Source organism: Ptiloglossa arizonensis, chromosome 9 (genome assembly GCF_051014685.1).
Source record: "Ptiloglossa arizonensis isolate GNS036 chromosome 9, iyPtiAriz1_principal, whole genome shotgun sequence".
NCBI classification, from domain to species: Eukaryota; Metazoa; Arthropoda; class Insecta; order Hymenoptera; family Colletidae; genus Ptiloglossa; species Ptiloglossa arizonensis.
Genome location: NC_135056.1, coordinates 20,167,376 through 20,187,095, shown reverse-complemented (window position 1 = coordinate 20,187,095; position 19,720 = coordinate 20,167,376). Strand labels below are relative to the sequence as shown.

The 19,720-nt window shown below is 44.9% G+C and overlaps 4 protein-coding genes and 1 long non-coding RNA gene across 13 annotated transcripts in view; 2 read left to right on the top strand and 3 right to left on the bottom strand.

The window, feature by feature from the left end:
* The window catches only part of Crtc (CREB-regulated transcription coactivator), a 52,918-nt gene extending 46,941 nt beyond the window's left edge, over positions 1–5,977 (bottom strand). The window contains exons 1-2 of one of the 8 annotated variants that reach the window (XM_076319470.1): positions 5,633–5,977; positions 773–1,021 (exon numbers count right to left, since the gene is read on the bottom strand). In XM_076319470.1, coding sequence (XP_076175585.1) covers positions 773–1,021; positions 5,633–5,746 — 363 coding nt within the window. In that variant the 5' untranslated portion in view covers positions 5,747–5,977. The remainder of the gene's footprint in view (positions 1–772; positions 1,022–5,632) is intronic. The other 7 variants (XM_076319465.1, XM_076319463.1, XM_076319469.1 and 4 more) reach the window with 7 other exon arrangements.
* Positions 5,978–6,110: 133 nt separating this feature from the next.
* Positions 6,111–9,556, top strand: LOC143150898 (mucosa-associated lymphoid tissue lymphoma translocation protein 1). Its single transcript, XM_076319462.1, has 11 exons — positions 6,111–6,879; positions 6,971–7,131; positions 7,204–7,390; positions 7,462–7,726; positions 7,798–7,890; positions 7,965–8,190; positions 8,266–8,449; positions 8,524–8,738; positions 8,828–8,926; positions 9,008–9,276; positions 9,346–9,556. The coding sequence occupies exons 1-11, from the start codon at positions 6,743–6,745 to the stop codon at positions 9,448–9,450; spliced, it is 1,941 nt and encodes a 646-aa protein (XP_076175577.1). The 5' UTR covers positions 6,111–6,742; the 3' UTR covers positions 9,451–9,556.
* Positions 6,832–11,020, bottom strand: LOC143150903 (m-AAA protease-interacting protein 1, mitochondrial). The gene is made up of 3 exons (XM_076319476.1): positions 10,563–11,020; positions 10,052–10,256; positions 6,832–9,941 (listed from the first exon to the last, which is right to left on the bottom strand). Exons 1-3 carry the CDS (start codon positions 10,890–10,892, stop codon positions 9,727–9,729), a joined length of 750 nt encoding a protein of 249 aa, XP_076175591.1. The 5' UTR covers positions 10,893–11,020; the 3' UTR covers positions 6,832–9,726.
* Positions 11,021–12,658: 1,638 nt separating this feature from the next.
* Daw (activin beta chain dawdle) lies at positions 12,659–19,661 on the bottom strand. 2 transcript variants are annotated; one of them, XM_076319473.1, is made up of 4 exons: positions 17,873–19,661; positions 16,159–16,416; positions 14,710–15,092; positions 12,659–13,959 (listed from the first exon to the last, which is right to left on the bottom strand). In XM_076319473.1, exons 1-4 carry the CDS (start codon positions 18,360–18,362, stop codon positions 13,792–13,794), a joined length of 1,299 nt encoding a protein of 432 aa, XP_076175588.1. In that variant the 5' UTR covers positions 18,363–19,661; the 3' UTR covers positions 12,659–13,791. The 2 variants fall into 2 exon arrangements, with proteins under 2 accessions (XP_076175588.1, XP_076175587.1); XM_076319472.1 differs by lacking the exon at positions 17,873–19,661 and adding an exon at positions 17,297–17,858.
* On the top strand, positions 15,182–16,642 carry LOC143150905 (uncharacterized). Its single transcript, XR_012993198.1, has 3 exons — positions 15,182–15,374; positions 15,433–15,643; positions 16,008–16,642. It is a non-coding gene; the product is annotated as an uncharacterized LOC143150905 (long non-coding RNA).
* Positions 19,662–19,720: the final 59 nt, after the last annotated feature.

Genomic DNA, 19,720 nt, shown 5'->3' with positions numbered 1-19,720 from the left:
GGCCACGGACTCGCCGCGGATCGCGTCGCGAGACGCGTACGGAGAAAAATCTTGAAAAGTCTATTTTTACGCGGCGACTGGAAATAGTCGGTTTTAATGAAAGGAGGCACGCGATCGGTGGCCCGTACGTTGGCTCCGGTCCGTGAGTCACGCTCCGAACGCGAACTCGCAACAAGTAGAGATCCCCCATAATGTCCCTGTAATTGATCGAGCCCAACACCGACGTAATTTCAATACCGTTCCAGCCTTGCAGCCGCGCGTCGTCGTGCTTCGACGGAGATCGTTTCGACGAGAAATCGCGGGGATTTGCGGACCGATCGTCCTCGCACCCGAGTGCAACGATCGGTACGGTTTCGCGTGGTTTCTGCAAATTGCGCGGACAGGTGAAATTTCGTTCGGTCGTTTCGACGAGAAATCGCGGGGCTTTACGAACCGCTCGTCGTCGTACCCGAGTGCAACGATCGGTACGATATCGCGTGGTTTGTGCAAGTTGCACGGATGGATGAAATTTCGTTCGATCGGTTACACGCGTTTGTTTTCCAATCGATCCAGGGAAGCTGATTAATTTTCCACTCGTACGAAATTTATGCACGCGATTGAGTATCGACGCGTTCTCGAAGCATTCGCGATCGTTGCGTTCGATTCCGTTACCGGTGAGGGAGCGGAGAATGGAGGTGGTTTGATCAAAGGGGGAACAAAATAGACAAAATGTGCAAGAAAAGACGAGGTAGAACAACTATACAGTTACTAGACTCGATTAGATGGGCAGTACCTTATGGTCAATCGAGTGGATAGCGGCGGTGTGCGTCGATGCGTGCTCTTTCGCGTCGTTCCCGTAATTCGCGTTGTTGTTTACGTTCGGCAGAGAACCGCCCGCCCTGAACTGATTGCCCAGGCTAATGTGCAGGTGTTTGCCGCTGGACTGCGGTGGACTGGCGCCGGCACTCTTCACGGACAGCGGGGTCTCCAGTACCCCGGATCCCGTGGGACTGGCACACACCGAGCTGCTCGCCGAGGCGACCTAAGCAGGTCCATCGTTCATACGGCCGCCGGCTTTGTTCGATCCACCGACGATCTACGCACCTCTCGGTCCTTACCACCGAGGACACCCGCCGTCCACGCCAATTTATCGCCATTTTTTTTACCCCCGAACCCTTCTCGAATACGCGCTACGTCAAACGGAGAGTTGTTCGAGCACACGGGAAAAGAACGGTCGTACGTCTCGACCAAATCGTTCTCGATATCGTTTCGAGCCTCGACTCGCGAAGAATCGCGTCCCTATCGGCACCGTCTCTTCCACGCTCCTCCCGCTTCGAGTTGTTTCATACGAAATCGGGAGACTCGATTCCCTTTGGCAATTTTCGAAGGGAAAATTGTCTCCGCGGTAACGCGTCTCGATTGGCGAACGGGGTCGACGAATGGGAAATTTTTCGCGAAATTCTCGTCTTCCGTCGAAAACCAACCGGACAGAACACTCATTCGCGTCGTTCGCGGCGAAGAAACGTTCGAAACGCGAGTACTCGAGACCGTGATCGGTGGCAAGTGTCACCTTGGAGAAAACGTATCGCTCGTGGAAAGAAAGATTCCTCGAACTCGCCCCCGGTTACGTTACGAACGTTTCCCTCGTATCTCGAAAACGAGGCGGGAAGCAATCGTGCGACGGTCCCGTATCCGATCGAGCGCCAGTGTGCAATTTGCGGCGAGATCTGGGCTTAAATCGCGTTCGGTGTGGATAATTTATAAGAAAGTTTCCATCTCCTCGAACGGGCGTTCCAATTCCTACGGGATTCGCGAGAAACGTTCGACGAATGTTCCCCGGGCCGGAAATCAATAATATTCAGGCAGCGCCGATAATGGATTGCGCTCGCGAGTCAACGAGTTCCGCGCGAATCCTCGGAACGCGAACGTCGGGACGAGGGTTGGCTGGCTCGGTTTCGTTCGTTCCTTGGATCTCGCTCGTTAAAAATGCCACACGAATTGCGTTCTACGCCGCAACGTCGACATTCCTCTTCGACCACGATTCGATAAACAGGTTCTTATCTTCCTTTTTCTCTCTCTCTCTCTCTCTCTCTCTCTCTCTCGATCGCTGGTCTATTTCACGGGTCTAGAGACGGTTCTCGATACTTTTTCGTCTTCCGTGGGCTCTCGACGAGCCGTCGATGTTCCATGTTCGAGACGAGCGCTGTTTTCCTTGCTCGAACACGAGATAAACACCGCGTGCGTGCGAGCGAGCGAACGAACGAACGAACGAGAGACGCATCGGTCGATTCGAGCGATTAATAGCCGCGTTCGTAATCGTTATCGAGGCCGTTAACGGTGCAGTGATTCAGACGTTGGTCGTTTGCTCGCTTCGATTAAAAATCCGCGGTTCGGTTCAAAGATCGCGTCCGAGGCGAGCAAAAGCGGACGTTAAGCCACGTTCGTGAATCGGGATACGCTCGAGTGGCCCCGATAACGTTTCCACGTTTTGCATTTACTTGTTGCGAACCGATTCGATCCCGTCGTTTGTACCGCGGATCGGTTACTCTTGGCCACCCAGTACGCGTGACTGGAAAAAAATCACCAATTATCGACGGTCGCGTTACACCGATTACACGACGGATACGCGCCCGCGGCCAATTGAACGCGAATTCTGTACTCGCGAGCGAGATAAGGCTTTCGAAACGAAAACAAGCCGCGCCGGTGCATGGGATCGACCGGGACCGATAATAATCGATATCGCGACGATATTGTTGCCCAGAATTACGGGCCACGGTTGCGCCCGCGTAGATCGCGATTCGTGCCCGAGGAGCTGGAACACGATGGGAAATTAGCGTCGAACCGTGGTGTAATTTCAACGGTGGGTTTCGATTGAGATATTCCCCTGGAAACGCGGTATCGATTCGACCATTGTATCGTCTCGTGCGCGTTTATTATCTCGAACGCGAAACAACGTAATTTGCGTGAATCGCGCGAACGAAATATTTCGCGTCGAAACACGGACCGACTTTGCTGTTTCGTTATCTCCGTGTTGCATTTATTATTATCACGGTATACGAAATAACGGAATCGCGTTCGAAAGAAAGAAAAAAAGAAAAAAAGAAAATCGAAAAACCGTAACAACCGTGCAACGAGATAACGCGTTGTCCGAATTACAACCGCGACGATTCACGGCGGGTCGCTGCCTCGATGGCGCGAACTCGACGATGAAAATTCGGGGCCGGGAGAACGACGCCGGCGAGGGTTAAGAAATCACCCTCGCATTCCGATCCTCGTCGGATTATTTCGTGCGAACGGAAGAAAAATAAAGAGAATGCCCCTGGCCGCGTGAAAACCGACGAACGCTACGAAAAACACGCCGGATCCCCGACTACGCGATCGTGCCGCGATAACGGCCGACGGTACAATGAATACGTACTTTGGCGTGTATCGCAGCTTCCGCGTTCAAAGCGTTACGTAATCGCGATACGGTTGTATCGGCGACGACACGAAAAACGCGGCAATTTCGCGCGATTCCCGCGACGCGCGACGCGCGACGCGCGACGTATGTAGCCTCGCCGCGTGAAAGAGGGCGTTACGTTCGTACGTAGAATGTTAAAATTCGTGTCGTCTCGCGCGACCGCTAAAGACACGTGCGATCGTTTCGTCCACGTGGGGGCTGGCTGGCCTCCTGACCGGAACCGTGGAAAATATAGTATATAACCGTCGAACGCCGGCCACCGAACCGATTCCCTCCTTTCCAACTCGGACCGTAATCGTAACGAAATTCTACTACGTACCGCTATTTTTCTTCGCATCGAGTTTCTGAAATAGCATATGGAATTGCCGGTTTATTTGCACAGCCGTGAAAATAGAGGCACGGTTTTATTCCAAGTAATTCGTTCGATGTGAAACACGTCCAGACCCGTCCGAGTACAATTTCAAATACCGTTCTATCGAGTAGCGAACGACCAACGAAATACAGCGTCTCGGATCACCGATTCCCGGAGGAGATCTCGAGATCGCGTACGAAGTACGCTCGTTCCTCGCTAACGTGAAAACGCGACGGGGAATGTTCGTTGATGATTGAACGTTTTCGTTGATTAAATTTCACCGAGAGTCGCGCCCGGACCGCCGTCGAGAACGGAACGCGTCGTTGTCGATCGCAAACACTTTGACTCGCTTTGTTCCTCGAAACCGTGAACGTTAAAGCCAATTTCGCGCAGGAGCGAACCGATGGCATGTTTCCCGGTGTACGGGACTGGAAGTGTCGCTCTTAACGGAAACGAATTCCTTTTGGCGCTTCCAGAGTACAAATTCGAGTGGACCGATTACGTCGCGTGTTCGGGAGTCGGTCCTCCTTGCTTTCTACGAGTTGATCGTACGCCGATACTGTCCGTCGTGTACCGGCCCATCGTCACATATTTCCTCGTAACTATTCGATCCTGATCGTTTTGAACTCGTCGGTTTCGTTTTCTTAAACGTGTATACGGTTAATTGGGAATAAACTGTTCGTTAAAGACGAACGGTAGTTTTGCTTCGATTTCGTGTTGATACCAATCGTGGGGCGATGCCGGGGCGACGGGGTGAGGGAACGATACCGGGGCGAGGGGGTATATTTCGGTTCGCACTGTTCCACTTTAGAATTTCGCAAATTCGAATGGTTGCGATACGCGCATATTTGCCAATAACGCGATCGACCAAATTATTTCTTGAAATGGACTCTGTTCCGAAATCGACACGAAACACGGACACGTGATTCCGAAAGACGCAGTTTAAACAGCTTCGTGTTCGCGAAGATATATTCGAGGCTACCGAACGCAACGAACCCAACCTGTCTGACACTCGTCGGTGGAAATACCTCGACGGCTGGTGAACGAGAACGAAAAATCGAACGGAGCGCACATTTTCGACGAGCAACAGTTTCGTTCGGCCTCGATCGATCGTGGAAGTGTGTCGCGTTAACAGAAAAATACGATCACTGGACGTGATATAACGCGTGCGGACGCTTCCGACGTCGAAAAAGTTGTAAACCGAGTCGCGGAGAACGAATAGTTTTCTAATCGCGTACGCTCGATTACGGTATACGCGCCACGTTGTAATACACTGTGTTCGAGGAATTGAGATTTTTCCGCGCGAGGTATTACCCTCGTCCGTACGAACATGTCAGCAGGATGGATACGATCGTCGATCGTATGCACACGTATGCATTTATTAGAAACTTACAGCACGGACGGTGGCGGACAAGCGCATAGAACGTTCGGCATAGAGTACACCGGAGCATATACCCGCTTCGTGCATACACGTATTCGTACGCTCGTCGCACGCGTCGCGACAGAGGCACGCACACATCGACGGCAACGAAGGCGACCACGGATAAGAGAGAGAAACAGAGGGCCAGCGAGCACACACGTATGCAATTGCGTGGTGCGCGTTAACACAAATACAGAGTGTGTAGCTAACCACACACTCGTGAGACGCAAGCCGTGTAACGAGGAGGCGAGGAACGGAGCACATTCACATATAGCATACACAGCCGACGGCAACCACGGTGCAACGAGGAGAGAGAGAGCACTCGTTATTGTTTACGTTCTACATCCGAGCCGTGGAAGGTGCACGGAGGATACCACGACCTGTCCCTTTCAATGGCAAAGACCTACTGGGATTTCCTTACTCTGCTTGTGACGTCCGAAACCTCTCGCATGATCGCCTCGAACGCCGCTCTCTCCTGCGCTTCCTTCTGTTTGTGCAGCGCGATCTTGTCACTGAATTTCCGTGGACTCGCCATGATGGCCGGGGCACTAGATTTTCCCAACACTCGCGAATTATCGTGCACCCACTACCGTACGCGCCTCAACCCCCGCGCGCGCGTTACCCTTTTCACCGATCGCACCAATAAGGGCTCGCTAAATTACACACCACGTTCGAACCCGTAACCTACTGCCTTCTGGATAGCACTGCCGATCACTGATACGCAAGATTATGCGGCGCAGCGCGCCACGCGCATCGCGCAGGAGCCGCTTTTCGCGGGCCCATTGGTTGTAACGAGCCCCCACCACTGTGTCGCACCCGCAATAAAAAACCGACGACACTTTCCGGGGTGTTCCGAAAAGCCAAGCTCTTTCGCCTATCTTGCAGCATTCTACCTTGTTGGTAAAGTAGATTAATACCTGCCTTCCATTGCAAAGTGTCTTGCGAGCCAAGAAAGACAAATATCGTTTGCCTTTAAACTCGTCTATGGTTATTCCTTTCCCTTTTTTACCGTTTTGCGCTTTCCTTTTACTAAATATCCGCGCATACATTTTTTTCTTATACTTTTTCTCTTTTACCCATCCACGTCTCTCTAAATAATGCAAAACTAGTTTCTAATCGTTTCTCTCCGAAACGTACAGTTGAAATATTATTTTCTCCACGTCTACAAAATTTAGAAATATTGTACAATCTTTTATTTCGATTATTTGAAACGATACTACTTCGTTCGAGTTGATCGTGCGTTTCTTCTGTATCGATCGAGAAAGTATAGATTAATATATATAAATCATCAATGTTAATATACCTGAAAGCACTACGATGAACTATGCCTGTTATGTACTTTCCTTGTAATCGTCGAGTAAAGTTTAAAGAAAGGACGAAAGAATCTTCTTTTTAAAATCTGTTACACGTATTAAAATGTTGATCTAATAACAAATACAAGTGAATATACTATTCTTAATTTCATTACCCGTTGAAAAAGTTTTTTTTTATCTCGAGCCAGATAAAAACTTGAAATGTGACAATAACAAAAATGACAAAATTCAATGAAGACGCGTATATTGAAAATTTACCAGTATATATATACAAAGAATTGGTTAACGAATTGAATAAAGATGCAAATTGGACGATATTAGCAAATCATGTAGCCGAACAGCTAGAGTACCCATGGTAAGAAGGAAAATAATAATTAACTAAAACAAATAATATTATCGATAGTTAATAATTATCAATTTTCTTTGACGAATCGGGCATACAATAGTTCGTGGATACGATCTTTGGAGGAATCGAAACAACCACAGGATTCTCCAGGACAAAGGTTGCTCTTCGAATTAAATATCAAAATGTGCACCGTAGAAATCTTACGTATACTATCGAACGATTGTGGACTTCTGAACATTGTTTCCATTATATCCGATCCAGGTACAATGACCCTTGCGTAACAAATTCCTATATAACAAATAGTAAATTTATCGTTTATAACCGTGTCTGTAGAACCTCTGAAAATTATTGCACATCCGGCGGAAGAATCGCAGACCGATTCTCTAAAAATACCGTTTGGACGTCGTCTTCGCTTGTGCTGTAAAGCAGTTGGAATGCCACCACCGAGTTATGTATGGTATCACGAAGATAGGCAATTGCAACACTGTACCGCTAGTGAGCTTGATATTATTATTAATAGGTACAATGTCTAAATATTGTTGATCGTTACTTGTTAATTGTGTAGTAAAACTTACTTCGTATCTTTCATAGTGCTTCTCAAGCGGGGGAATATAAATGTAAAGTATTTCAAATTAAAAACAATGGAACTCTTCTATCTACTTTGACTTCAAAAGCAGTAACTGTACAAATTTTTCCCATACCTGTTACGATAGAAGAACAACCACAGCCAATTTTAGAAGTTAAAAATGGCAAAAATTTTACCATTAGTTGTAAAGCCAATAGCTATCCCGAACCGTATTATCAATGGTTCCACGATAATACTAAATTGGAAGGAGAAATTTCCAATATGTTACACGTAAGTAAATTGTTTCTTGTTTTTGCTATATTGTCCAATGTTCTCTTCGATTACATTATTTATAATTTCAGATAAAACAATTTAGTTCGAAACATGAAGGGAAATATTATTGTCATATTTATAATAACGTTAGCGAAGTTTATACCCAAAGAACTTGTGTAATGGTAATAACGAATACAGGACTATGTTTCTTCTTACCACTGTATGTTAGTAGTTTTCTAGTTACATTATTCAACAGATGGATCTTCCAAGGTTAAAAGCAGTCGCAAAAATAGCTTTAATTATTGCAAATGGAGAGTACGATTATCACGAGTGTCTTCCAACTCCTAAAAATGATGCTGCTCACATTGGTAATCTTCTTAAAGAAATAGGTTTCGAAGTGATTTGTCTCTTGAATTTATCAATTACCCAAATGAAAACTGTGATAAAATTATTCAGCAAAACTTTAGTCGAAGGTGTATACGGTAAGATAAGAAAAATAAGAAAAATACAAAATATAGAAAACGTACACATTTGAAACATAAATTATTCTGATATAGGATTATTTTATTTTGCTGGCCATGGTTTTAAGATGCAAGAGAGTTATATGCTTGCAACAGATGCTCCAAAAACATACTTGAGAAAAGATGCAATATGTGAAAGTGAATTATTGGCCGCATTACTTGAAAATGATCCTGAACTGTTAATCATTATTTTAGATATGTGTCAAACTTTACCTTCGAAGCAAGTCGTTGATTGAATTTTTTATTTTCTCTGTACTCACTTATCTTTGTATTGAACTCGTTATGTATTTTCAGAAAATTTAATCCTGAAATTTATAACGAAGTGCCAACAGTAAATGAATATAAAAGTAAAAAAAATCTTCGAAATTTAATTCAAGCATATTCGACATCTAGTCATCGACCTAGTTACGAAAGAGTAAATAGTAAATATGGCTTATACATGACGCATCTCGGTAAATATATTAATAAGGATATACCTGTTACAAAATTATTCGAAGAAGTAGGAAAGTGTAAGTTGTTGAATTTGTATTCATATTGCGTACACGTTGTATTGGATCGATCCACTCGTTACATTTTACGGTTATATTTATGTTTTTAGCAATCGATAGTTGTTTCAAAGGCAAAGAACGCAATCAAATTCCAATGTTTGCTTTGTCCATTACAAAACCATTTCGTCTTACCGATGCTACTTATAAAAGTAATTCTACTTTTCTTTATATCATAGATCAATTGTTATAATTGTTTCTGTTACTAACTTCAAGGAATTACAATGTTACAGACAATCTTCCAATTTCTATTAGCCATTTAAGTGAACTTATATCGTTTTCAACAAAAACGTTAGATGTAACTTTTAAACAAGCAAATATATCTAGCAAAGTTACCGTATCATTATTTATGGAACCTTATTTAAATTTAATAAAAGTCAAATTACTTGATCTGCAAAACTTCGAAATCAATTTCTTTAATTCTGTTCCTGCGAAACAAAATAATTTATATCAAAATCAACATAAGAAAGAATGCTGGATTCACAATCCTCAAATCAACAATGTACGTATCCTTTCTATTTTGAAATCATTTTTTAGTTATAGAAGTCTTATAATCTGAAATCTGTTGCAGGGACCACTAGTTATCTCTCTATCTAAAAATGGAACTCCTGTTGGTGCAACATTATTACACATAAAAGATCACATACCTCGCTTACTAAAAGTTATAAACCTTTAAGTATATCTACTCATATTTTGATTGTATACTTCTTAGAAAAAAGGAAACAATACACACAAGTGAATGCAATATGTAAAACATATACTAATAAAATATTTACAAAGTGCTCCTTGTTTAATTTATATTTATGTACATATTTAACTTTACATATTTCGTGTCATTATGTAAAGTAATTATTTAAAGTGGACTATTCGGAAAACTTGTTTACATCTCAATGCTCTTTTATGAAAAATATATATGAAAATTATACAGTTTCTAATACACAATTAGAAAAAATTATTTCACATGCTCTATATTATATATTATCCATGGTTTTCCTACATTATTTACATACTCTCTTTTAAATGAGTAATTCCACTTCATAACAGTTAGTTTTCCTTTATTTTGAGAAATTTGTTTTTCTAAGAACAATAAGTCTTTTAAACTTTCCAATAGTATCTTTTCCTTAATGTAATAAGCCAATATTGGTATTTTCAAAATATAATCAAAGCCTGTAATAAACTTGTATGACTTTAAAGAAATCAGGAAAAAAAACACTATCTTATTTAAAGATATATATTTAAAAAATAATTTAAGTTTTTAATGATTTTGGTATAATTACCTTCGTTGGGTGTACCTTTACTTATATCTAAATCACAGATCCAAATGTTGAGAAGAGAGATATCGTTTACAGCAATTTCAAGTCGCTTTTGTTCTGTCATTTGACTAATGTATGACTTTAATACTTCTATCGATTCATTTTCTACTAGTCCATTCAATGATTCATAATTTTGGATAGCTAATGCCCGGGATACTACCATTACTGCCTAATAAAAATCTCCAATTACATATTTATTCAATATACAGACTATCTGTTTTATCTCAATGCCATAAAATATTTCATAAAGAATCAAAAAGCATATATATATATGATTTATAAATTGTTTTATGCTACCTTTTCTTCTTAAAAGAATAATAATGTTCAATAAATTTTTATTTAAATTTCAATAAAATGTATAAGATTGCAACTAGTTCAATGGCAACTAATTAAAATCAAATACATTAACAAAATTATTACTATAGATACTGATTTCACGTTGACTGTATGTAATAAATGAGTAAAAACATCGTACCTGCTGTGCTCCAATTGAAAACTCTTCAAGAGAAAACTCGTTGTCAATCTGTGTTCGAATTAAAATATCGTTTTTCATTATTTTGAACCTCGAGGCGAGCAACGTCCATATAGTTTCACTTTTATATTTCTTCGGCCAGGTTTCTTTATCTTTTGTACAGAATGACCGGTAATATACTGTAAGATTTGGATTTATCATATTTGTATATTTTAATTCTGTCCAATGATGCGTTACTTTCTTTTTAACTTGATCCTTGTTAGACATCAGAACGGTCGCAAACTGTCGCATTTGCGTGTGATAAGTACATTTTTTAAATATCAAAGATAACATTTTGTGTACGTTTAAATTTCATTTCAATACGAGCAAGTACCGTAGCTACACGAGAAGTTAGCCGAAATCCAAGTTAAAACTGCATAGGGGAAGGGAGAATGTACGCAAGTGTAGAAGTTCGCCGCTTAACAAGAAATGTAAACGAAACAAAACACGACAAAGTGAGATGCGTTTGTGAACGCTATCGTTCCATCTCACTTTGTCGTGTGCATCCCTTGTCACATGGTGAACCTGTTTCTTACTCGATTTAGTCCCTAGTAACAATGTATCTGCACATCACAAGCGATTTGAATGGACGATTCCCCTGAGTTGTTTCAGAGGAACCCGGCCGACTTCTTGTGCTACTATCTTATTGTAGTACTGTTCACCTAACCTATATAAGTCGGAAAATTAATATTACTTTCCTTTATATAATGACGTACAAAACTTAATAAACATTAATACAGTATAGTTCTATAGTCTAATAAACTTATACTTTTAAACATCCGCGAGTATCGAGATATATGTGTTTTAACTGTTGGCATCTAATTGCTCCTAATCGTTATTATTACTTTCGTTTACTATTTATCAATATTTTGTCCAATGCTAAGTTGTTTAACAGCAGTAACCGTCGTGCAGTGAAACCTGGGCAATATGATACTATTTAGTACGTAGTAATTATAAATTGTATCACCCGTACGTAACAGCGTACCAGTTCCTTGTAAACATTATCATAAGTGTAGCTCTATTGTAAGGTATGTACAGTAGGTTGTGTTTTATTCATCCTATCAGCTTTAAAAGTTATTCTATTTGACATAGCAGCTGAAGAAGACATTGTGCTGTGTACTTGATTCGACAGCCAGTCACCTAGTACGTTTACTGGATTCAAATCGATTAAAATTTCAATTATTTTCGAATTTGTAACTATCAGCATACTTCGTTTTTATTTTTATCGCTTATAGCGTTATAATCTAGTTCCTGTTTGAATCGATAACATTGGAAGTGATACAGAAATGCTAAAGGTATCACAACTCACGAGTTACCAAACTGTGTGACACGGAAAAACTTTGTTACAACGTCTATTGTATATCTCGTTCGTGATTGTGGTTGCATGTCTTACCTGTGGTAAGTAAAAACAAAATGCGTCAAAGCAATACACATCGACAGTCGGTAATATACGAGATGCTATTTGATCGAACAGAAGGAAAAAAAGAGGTTTTAAGTAAAGAAAACCGTAGGAGAAAGCAAATGCGCGAGCATAATAGATTCGTACTGCTGTGAAAGAAACGAGAACGTGCATTCTTTATATTTCAACGTGACGCTCGGTAAATAGAATTAAGATTGGCCCACGAAATGGACAAGAGGTCAGACTCGATGTTAAGCGGCAATAGGACAACGTCGCGCGTCACGTGTCATGGTATTATCGTTTAACAATCCATTGTTTTCATTTTCCATGCAATCTTCTGCTTAATTAAAGTAATCGACGGACTTTGGAACGACACGTTGAAACAACGCATTATTGCGTGATTGCGTTCTCGCTCTCATTTTCACTCTCGGTCTTGCTCTTGTTGCACGTCTATGCAGCTTTAATCGGTTCAATGCTTTTCAACGAAGAATGACGAAAACAAAAGTGTAAACTAACACACGAAAGTCTTTATCTAACAACTAAAGGGAATGATCGACGAGCGAAAAGGAATCTTCTACTATCGCGTGTAACATCTGTTTAACCAACCGTTCTGTTGCAGGTATGTCGATGTGCGGTAAGGTTATGTAAAAAAAAGTCACAATTTCGGGTTTTATAGTTGTAATCGCGCGCGTATATGACGAATTTATGTCAGTCGTTACAGCGTTCCCAATGTTATTAATAGGCGCATTGAAAATGATCAAAATGACGGCGACGGATCGTCCGCTGTTGCTATCGCAATTTTTTACGCATCTTGCGTGCACAACATACAACTGAATTATTTGTTTGCTCGAGTTTCACGGTGCACGAAGTCGAGTGTTTGTCGTTGATTAACACTCGGCCATGTACGCGCAAAAAAATATTGATCGCAGTCGGTAACGAACATTTTCGTATTAAAGGATTTTCCCGGAATCCTATCGGTTGGGCTTCGTCAGCCCCGAGGTGTCGTTCGAGTATATTTGTCCATGTTAACTTCTTCGTCTTTCACAATACTACCGTTTCGGGTTGCTTTCATCCAAAGAGAGTAAACATTAAAGAGGCGATCGTCGTTTTAACTCGTTTCATCGAGTTTTCAGAACCTTTCCGGTCTTTTCGTGGAAAACGATTCCATCGATTGGCTCCGTTACAAGAACAAACGAACAGACGAAACGAGTTCTCTTTGGATCCGTTTGTCGATTCGACGATTCGTGTTTACAACGAATATGGCTCAACAATAAATAAATTCTGGTATCGATCGATTAAATATGAAAAAACCAGCTCGAAAGGCAGGGCTCTGTCCGCACTGTACAAGCGCCAAGTACAGCTAAAAAAAAGAAATACTGTTTCGCTCGTTTACACGGCTACGCGTGCAAACGATGTGACGCATCCTTTTTTGATCGCTACTGCGCGACTTCAAGTTTAGGTTATATCGCCGTTTTCGAGGTATCGACTCGAGATAATTTCGAGTCCATCGTTCGAGCGTATCGTGATGTCTGCTCGCGTATTTCTCGAAAACTCGAAAATCTATTCGCGATAACGATATTCGTGGAGGAGTGCTTACATGGAAATTCGAACATTTTTCGATTTACAATGACTCGCGGGTGTATGGCCGCGCGATGCCGTTCGAACGAGTCGATAAACGTAAACAGTTCGGGACACACGTTCGGCGTGCACGCGTCGAGATTTGAGAAACAGGGTATTTACGATTCTCGTATTCCCGTATCGCGACAAGTTTGTCCGATGTTCGCTGCGCGCGAATCACATGCAACCACATGCTTCGACCACCATATTGGGTAGAGTTTTTTGCGTGATCGTGTTGTTCGAATCGACGTAGAGCAGCTGAATCGGCGACAGTTGCGTAGGTGAACAGCACGGAACGATCTCGCTTCTACGGTGTACCGTGTTGCCGCTCCTAGTCAATAACCTCTGAAAAAATAAAACGAAAAATGTGGAAATTAATCTTCGGTGAAAATCGGATTCGATATCGATCTTTCCTTTAGGCACGTGTTTGTCGTTGCTCGATCTCTCGTCGTTTTCAACGAAACGAAACGAACGCGTCGACGGTTTATTATTGTTTTGCTACTAACCGCGCGAGTTCGTGCGGTCGACAGGCCAGCCAACACCGTCCAGGTAGGTTAACCGCGAAACGACAACAAAATACGGTCCTTGGCCGCGAAATTCTCGGAAATTACTTTAGCGGTTGATTCTTCGAATCGAACGAGAATAAACAAACCTCTAACAGATCGAAAAGAAGGAAATCGTCGTTTATCCTTACACGATTAGCAACGTCGATAAAGTAATCGGTCTTGACGCGTTTGTTATTTTTTCTGCTCGGTTTACCTCCTTCCCGCCGCGTCACTCAAACGGTTCTTTGAATTTATAAACCGTCTCGCTTTCGATCTTCACCGTCAAATCTATCGTCCGTACAAATCCACATGGTATTAAATATCATTTATTTGTTAAAAAAATTTCAACGTAAATTTCTGCGTCCAGCTCGCTGCTAATTAATTTGCATCGTACACGGTAAGGAGCACAATTATGATTTTATCTTTAATAAACTCAATGTTATCTTTCTTTAAGAAAAAGCTCGTGTATCGTTCGGCTATCCTCGATTCAATAAAACTCGATACGTTCTCCGATAAAGAGAGAAGTGAAAAAAGAAAAAGAAATGCTCACCCTGATTACGTTATTGTAGGAAGATCCGCTGAGAGTCAACGAGGCTGCGGACGAACAAGATCCGCGGCAAAAGTAAGCGTGGTAACCGCTCGGATGAAGGATCCAGTCGCTCCAGCCGATATCCTCGAAGTTAATATAGAGCTCGTCCCTGCAGCACTCTTTCATTTCCGGTAGGCAATTCGAGTTCCTCTTCGGTCTGTTTCTTTGCGGTAACGGGGACGTGTGTATCACGAGGAAAGGTTTCAGAGTTTGTTCGACGGACACGGGCGCTGTATCGCGGTCGATCGTGCAGGTGCTGCATGCTATCTGTATCGCGTTATTCAATCGAAGCTCCTCTACCCACTTGTTCAGGGTGAAGCTCACGTCCGCCTTTACCCAACCCTCTGAAACATGGATCTCCATGGTTACCACGATCTTGGATCGCGTTCACGCGCTCGATCTCTCGCTAAGTTCAAATTCGATTTCAGTGTACGACGATTACGACCGAGTCGATTTTCTTCGTGTTCGCGACATTGGTTTCGCTTCTTCGCCATCGATCGTTATCGACGTTCGCGCGATAATGTTTGGCCAACACGGAGGAGAGGAATCATCAAAACTCCTGCTATATATAAACGAAGTTTGGCCATGAAGAGACACGAAAGGAACGGAGAATTAAAGAGTCTAGGGTAGGAGCATTCACGCGTTCGATCTTTTGCTAGTTTGTAAATTAAAATTCGATTCCAGTGTACGACGATTACGACCGAATTGATTTTCTTCGTGTTCGCGACATTGGTTTCGCTTCTTCGCCATCGATCGTTATTAATGTTCGCGCGATAATGTTTGGCCAACACGGAGGAGAGGAATCAACAAAACTCGTGCTATATACAAACGAAGTTTGGCCACGGAGAGACACAAAGGAGAAGCGAAGAGTCTAGGATACGTAGCAAAGGGAACCGTAATAGATGTTTCTTAAGTAAATTCGATTCGATTCGGTTTTCGTGGGACCGAGTCCATTCGGTAACACGGCTTTGGGTAGCGAGGAAACGAGGAAGGGAAAGAAATCCGAAAAATAACGCTCGGTGATCTCTTCAAAGTAATAGATCTCGAAGCGATTTGTCCGTTCTTGGATAAGTTTCTCTCAATTTTGTTCGACGATCATTTTCGGACGCGAGAGAGTGGTCACGTGCTCGCGACAGATCAACTCGCGACCGTTAGCCGCGTTACTCGAAGACTTTAACCCCGAGACGAGTCGTCGATCGTTCGTTTTATTTCCTCCGTACATGTTCGCGTTTCGTGTTTAATTCGTGATGTATTTTCAGAGAATTTCATCCCGAAAGTAACGAAACGCGGAACAGAGCGAACCGTCGCCGCGTGGATAACGTCGATTGGCTCGAGGAAGAAAACGAAGAGACGCAAGGGATGGCCACGAATACGGAAGAAGGATCTCGAAGACTTCTTCGATTCACCTACCTCCGATATCGGTTTCGAAGATTGCCACCACCGTGTTCTTCTCGAAGTTTCCGTCCAGGTCCCAGTGATCGAGCTCGGAGAGCACGAATGTCTGATTCAAGTCGTCGTTCTCGTCGTATTCCTTGTAAAACCAAAGCTGCGCCGAGGTCACGTCGACGAATTGCATCTCGTTCGGTAGGTAAAACGTGAAACAGGCCGCTGGATTGAACCCCGTCAAGTGGTTCGAACGTTGCCGGCACTTGGTCGAATCGGCGTCACCTGAAACAGTACGCCGGAACGCGTTTCCATTCACCGTTCGTAAAAATCCGGTAAAAAAGAAAGGGAGAAGGAAAGAAACGAACGAGGAAACGAGTCGTCGTTTCGTTTCTCGCGGTCTCGCCAATCACGAGGGAAGAGATTCCGTTTGCGCGAATCGCGCGCGTTCCCCGACGATCTTACGATCACACTCTTCGCACTTTCGAAAGAAGCACTCTTGCACGCGTCTCGTTACCAAACGGCCATGCGAGGCACTCGTGCCGCGCATTCCTTATCGATCTTCCGCTCTTTCGATTTCCTATTTCGAGCGCTCCGGCTTGCCAGACGACCGCCGCGCCGCACCGTGCCGCGCCGCACCCTCCGTTCCGAATCCTCGCGAACCGAGCGCACCACGTAACCGAATACGGGCAAAATTTTAATCGGTCATTGTGATTAACATTGCGTTCGTTCGACGCGAGATGTATATATTCGTCGAAAGGAACAACGCCTCGAACGAGAATCTCTTCTTATCGTGTATTCGTTCGAAATTCGTATCCACAGGGTGTCGCGATGGAATCCATCGCGAGTGTCTCGGGGAAAGTCGTGTTCACCGACACCCTGTCGGTGAAGAAATTCGCTCGTCCCTGCTCGAGGCTCGTACGTAGCTCCGTATTAACGTATTATCAAATCTTTTCCAGCGTGGAACCGCGAGGATCCTGGTGGTTGCGAGACGGTAATGGTTTTCGCGTTTCGCGCGGTCGTGTGCACGGTCGTTGGCCGAAAAGAAACGAAAAAGCGGGCAACGAGGCGGAACGAGAAGCTCCGGGCGGGGCGACGAGAGGACGCTTTGGAGACCATCTTGGCCCCGGCTCGGTTCTCGTTTGTTTCGAAGGAAACGACGTACCTGCAATTACGCGACACTCGTGCTCGTACGTTTTACGATGCTGGGCGGTGCTCGTCGTCTGGAAAAGAACAACACGCGGTGTCGCGGTGGAACCGAGACGAGTGGAACGAGGGACGAACGGCCGCGTTCGCGAATCATTTTTCGCGCGGCTGCATTTCCAACCGAGAACGAAACATGCACGCCCAAGCGGCCACGAACCTGGAAACGCGTAATACGCGTCCCGAGATCGAGCGCGATACGTAAAGCGATAAATCCCGGTGGTTCGAGGCGAACGCGCGACTCCTTCCAGGTTCTCTCGTTCTTTTCCATCGTACGCGGAACACTCGGTGAAACGTGTACAGCGGTCGTCGTATAAAAAAGAAGCATCTCGGATGCCGAGACGGTGGCGCGTTTCGTACCCCGTAGGGGGTAACGAGGAATGCCTTTGATACCACGGAACTAGGAGTCGAGCGACGCGATAAAGCTGTTCGACGATTTCGTTCCAATTAGGGTATCGTTGTTGACCCAAATAGACCGCTGTGTTCGTGTATCCGCGACCGCGACGATGCATAAAATCGTGCCCGTAGAGTAACTAACCTTCGTTTGGAAAAACGACGATCTGATCGGTTTTCCCGTAGAAACTGTCGATCGATTTTTCCGGCTCGAGGGGCGCCCCGGGTTGTAGTTCGAGGACACGACCGTTTATCAGTGGCTTCGGCAAGGTCGAGAGTGGCATCGATATCTCGGGCGGTTTAGAGAGTCGCAGTTTCTTGAGGATCTGTTGCTTGACGTATTCGACTCTCAGCTCGGTCAAAATCGGGTCGTTCGCGAGCAATCCGACCTTGTTGTGCGCGCACTCCGTGCAATCCTCCACCTCGACCGACGACGACGACGAGGACGAGGACGAGGACGAGGACGAGGACGATGAGGAGGAGGACGCTACCGGCGAGTCCGGCGAGTCCGGCGATCGCGAATAAAAACTCCACCAAACGGAAGACAACGGGTTAGCGACCTTGGGCCAGGTAGCCTCGACCCGGTTACTCATCGAGAGAAGAGACAGAAGCAGCAGCGGGTCCACGAGACGCATCGTTGCGATCGTATTCGTTCATCGGTTTCCTACACGGGCTCGTGGTCACCGATATTCACTCTCGTCGAGTGGACGGATCAGTTTCGGATGCCACCGGTGGAAATTAGCGGATCGCGAAACACCCGCTCGGTTTCCATCGAGCATCGATGCCCATCTAGTTATTGTCGCATCGCGGTGCGACAGCCGAACCGTCTTGAGAACACGGTGGAACGGAATCGTTCGTTGATTCCGACCGACGCGAATTTACGTTTCGACGACGAACCAACGCGAGTCCGTCCCGTTCATCCGCATTTTGACGCGCGTCTTCTCGCCACTGTACCGAGACGCGCTCGAATCTAGATTCCTTTACCGAGGTCGGCGTTGCAACCCGGTCGGTCCCCGGTATCTCGGACAACCCGTTCGAGGCTCGATTCACGGTTTTCGATCGATCGGTCGTTATTTCGTAGGACCGACGTGCCGAGCAAACTCATCCGCGAAGACTGAAGATTCCTCGCCGTGACGGTTTACTCGCGCATCGCGTTCTCGGTATGGTCTGAACTTTGCTCCACGAGCGGGGGGACACCGCGGATTGGACAGAGACGAATCGCGCTGATATCGTCGGTGGAAACACGCGCCACGAACATGCCTTTCTTCTTCGTATTTTTCACCTACGCCCACGGACCGCGCGATACCGCCGGAAAATTCCGAATCCGTGGTGCGCGTTTCCATCGTCCTATCCGCCCACGCGCGACCGAGCTCCGTTTTTCGGAGAACACTTTGGCCAAGGTGTGCTCACGGTCGCGCTCGCTCGCTCGCTCGCTCACGCGCCTCTATATCGTCGTACGTTTGCATCCGGGCCGATGCTCGCGAACTCTCTTTCGACATTCGTCGATAGTCGGCTACGGTCGCTGTTCGAGCTTGACCGCGGTCGCGCGTACGCCTCCTCTCGATAAACGTTTACCTCGTTGAAAGTTTATTTCGAGTGGCGTGCCGCACGATAGGATTTATCGCTACGGGTGAACGACGGCGCTTGGTCGTTGAATTCAAGGCCGGTCGTGTGGCGCGGCATCGCTTCCGAGAACGATGCAGCTCCGTTTAACCGCTACCAGCGCAACGTTTCCTCTTTCCGTTGACCACGTCCACCGACTGGCGACCTTCCCGCGATCTTCCAGCGTCACCCAGCGGATTCGCATTTCCGTGCGAACGATTCGACGATCGAGTCAAGGGAACGCTCGAAACCGAGAGAACGAGAAGAATTCGAAAGGAACGGTGGCGCGGAAAGCGGAAAACGTTCGAGTAATTTTCCTCTCGCATTCTCTTCCTGTTTGGTAGCGACGAGGCGTGTTTCTCCGTCGATTCGATTACGTAATTCGTTATTC

Bases quoted from the DNA above. Each gene is read 5' to 3' on its own strand.
- Daw (XM_076319472.1), bottom strand. From the start codon at position 17,846: ATGCATCGTCGCGGTCGCGGATACACGAACACAGCGGTCTATTTGGGT. The intron at 16,417-17,296 runs GTACGTCGTTTC...GTACTGTTTCAG, and splicing joins CGAGTGTCGCGTAATTGCAG to GTGACGCCGATTCGACCAAG. The intron at 13,960-14,709 runs GTGAGCATTTCT...TTATTTTTTCAG, and splicing joins CCTACAATAACGTAATCAGG to AGGTTATTGACTAGGAGCGG.
- LOC143150903 (XM_076319476.1), bottom strand. From the start codon at position 10,892: ATGTTATCTTTGATATTTAAAAAATGTACTTATCACACGCAAATGCGA. The intron at 10,257-10,562 runs GTACGATGTTTT...GATTTTTATTAG, and splicing joins TTTCAATTGGAGCACAGCAG to GCAGTAATGGTAGTATCCCG. The intron at 9,942-10,051 runs GTAATTATACCA...AGTTTATTACAG, and splicing joins TAAAGGTACACCCAACGAAG to GCTTTGATTATATTTTGAAA.
- LOC143150898 (XM_076319462.1), top strand. From the start codon at position 6,743: ATGACAAAATTCAATGAAGACGCGTATATTGAAAATTTACCAGTATAT. The intron at 6,880-6,970 runs GTAAGAAGGAAA...GGCATACAATAG, and splicing joins GAACAGCTAGAGTACCCATG to TTCGTGGATACGATCTTTGG. The intron at 8,450-8,523 runs GCAAGTCGTTGA...ATGTATTTTCAG, and splicing joins TGTCAAACTTTACCTTCGAA to AAAATTTAATCCTGAAATTT.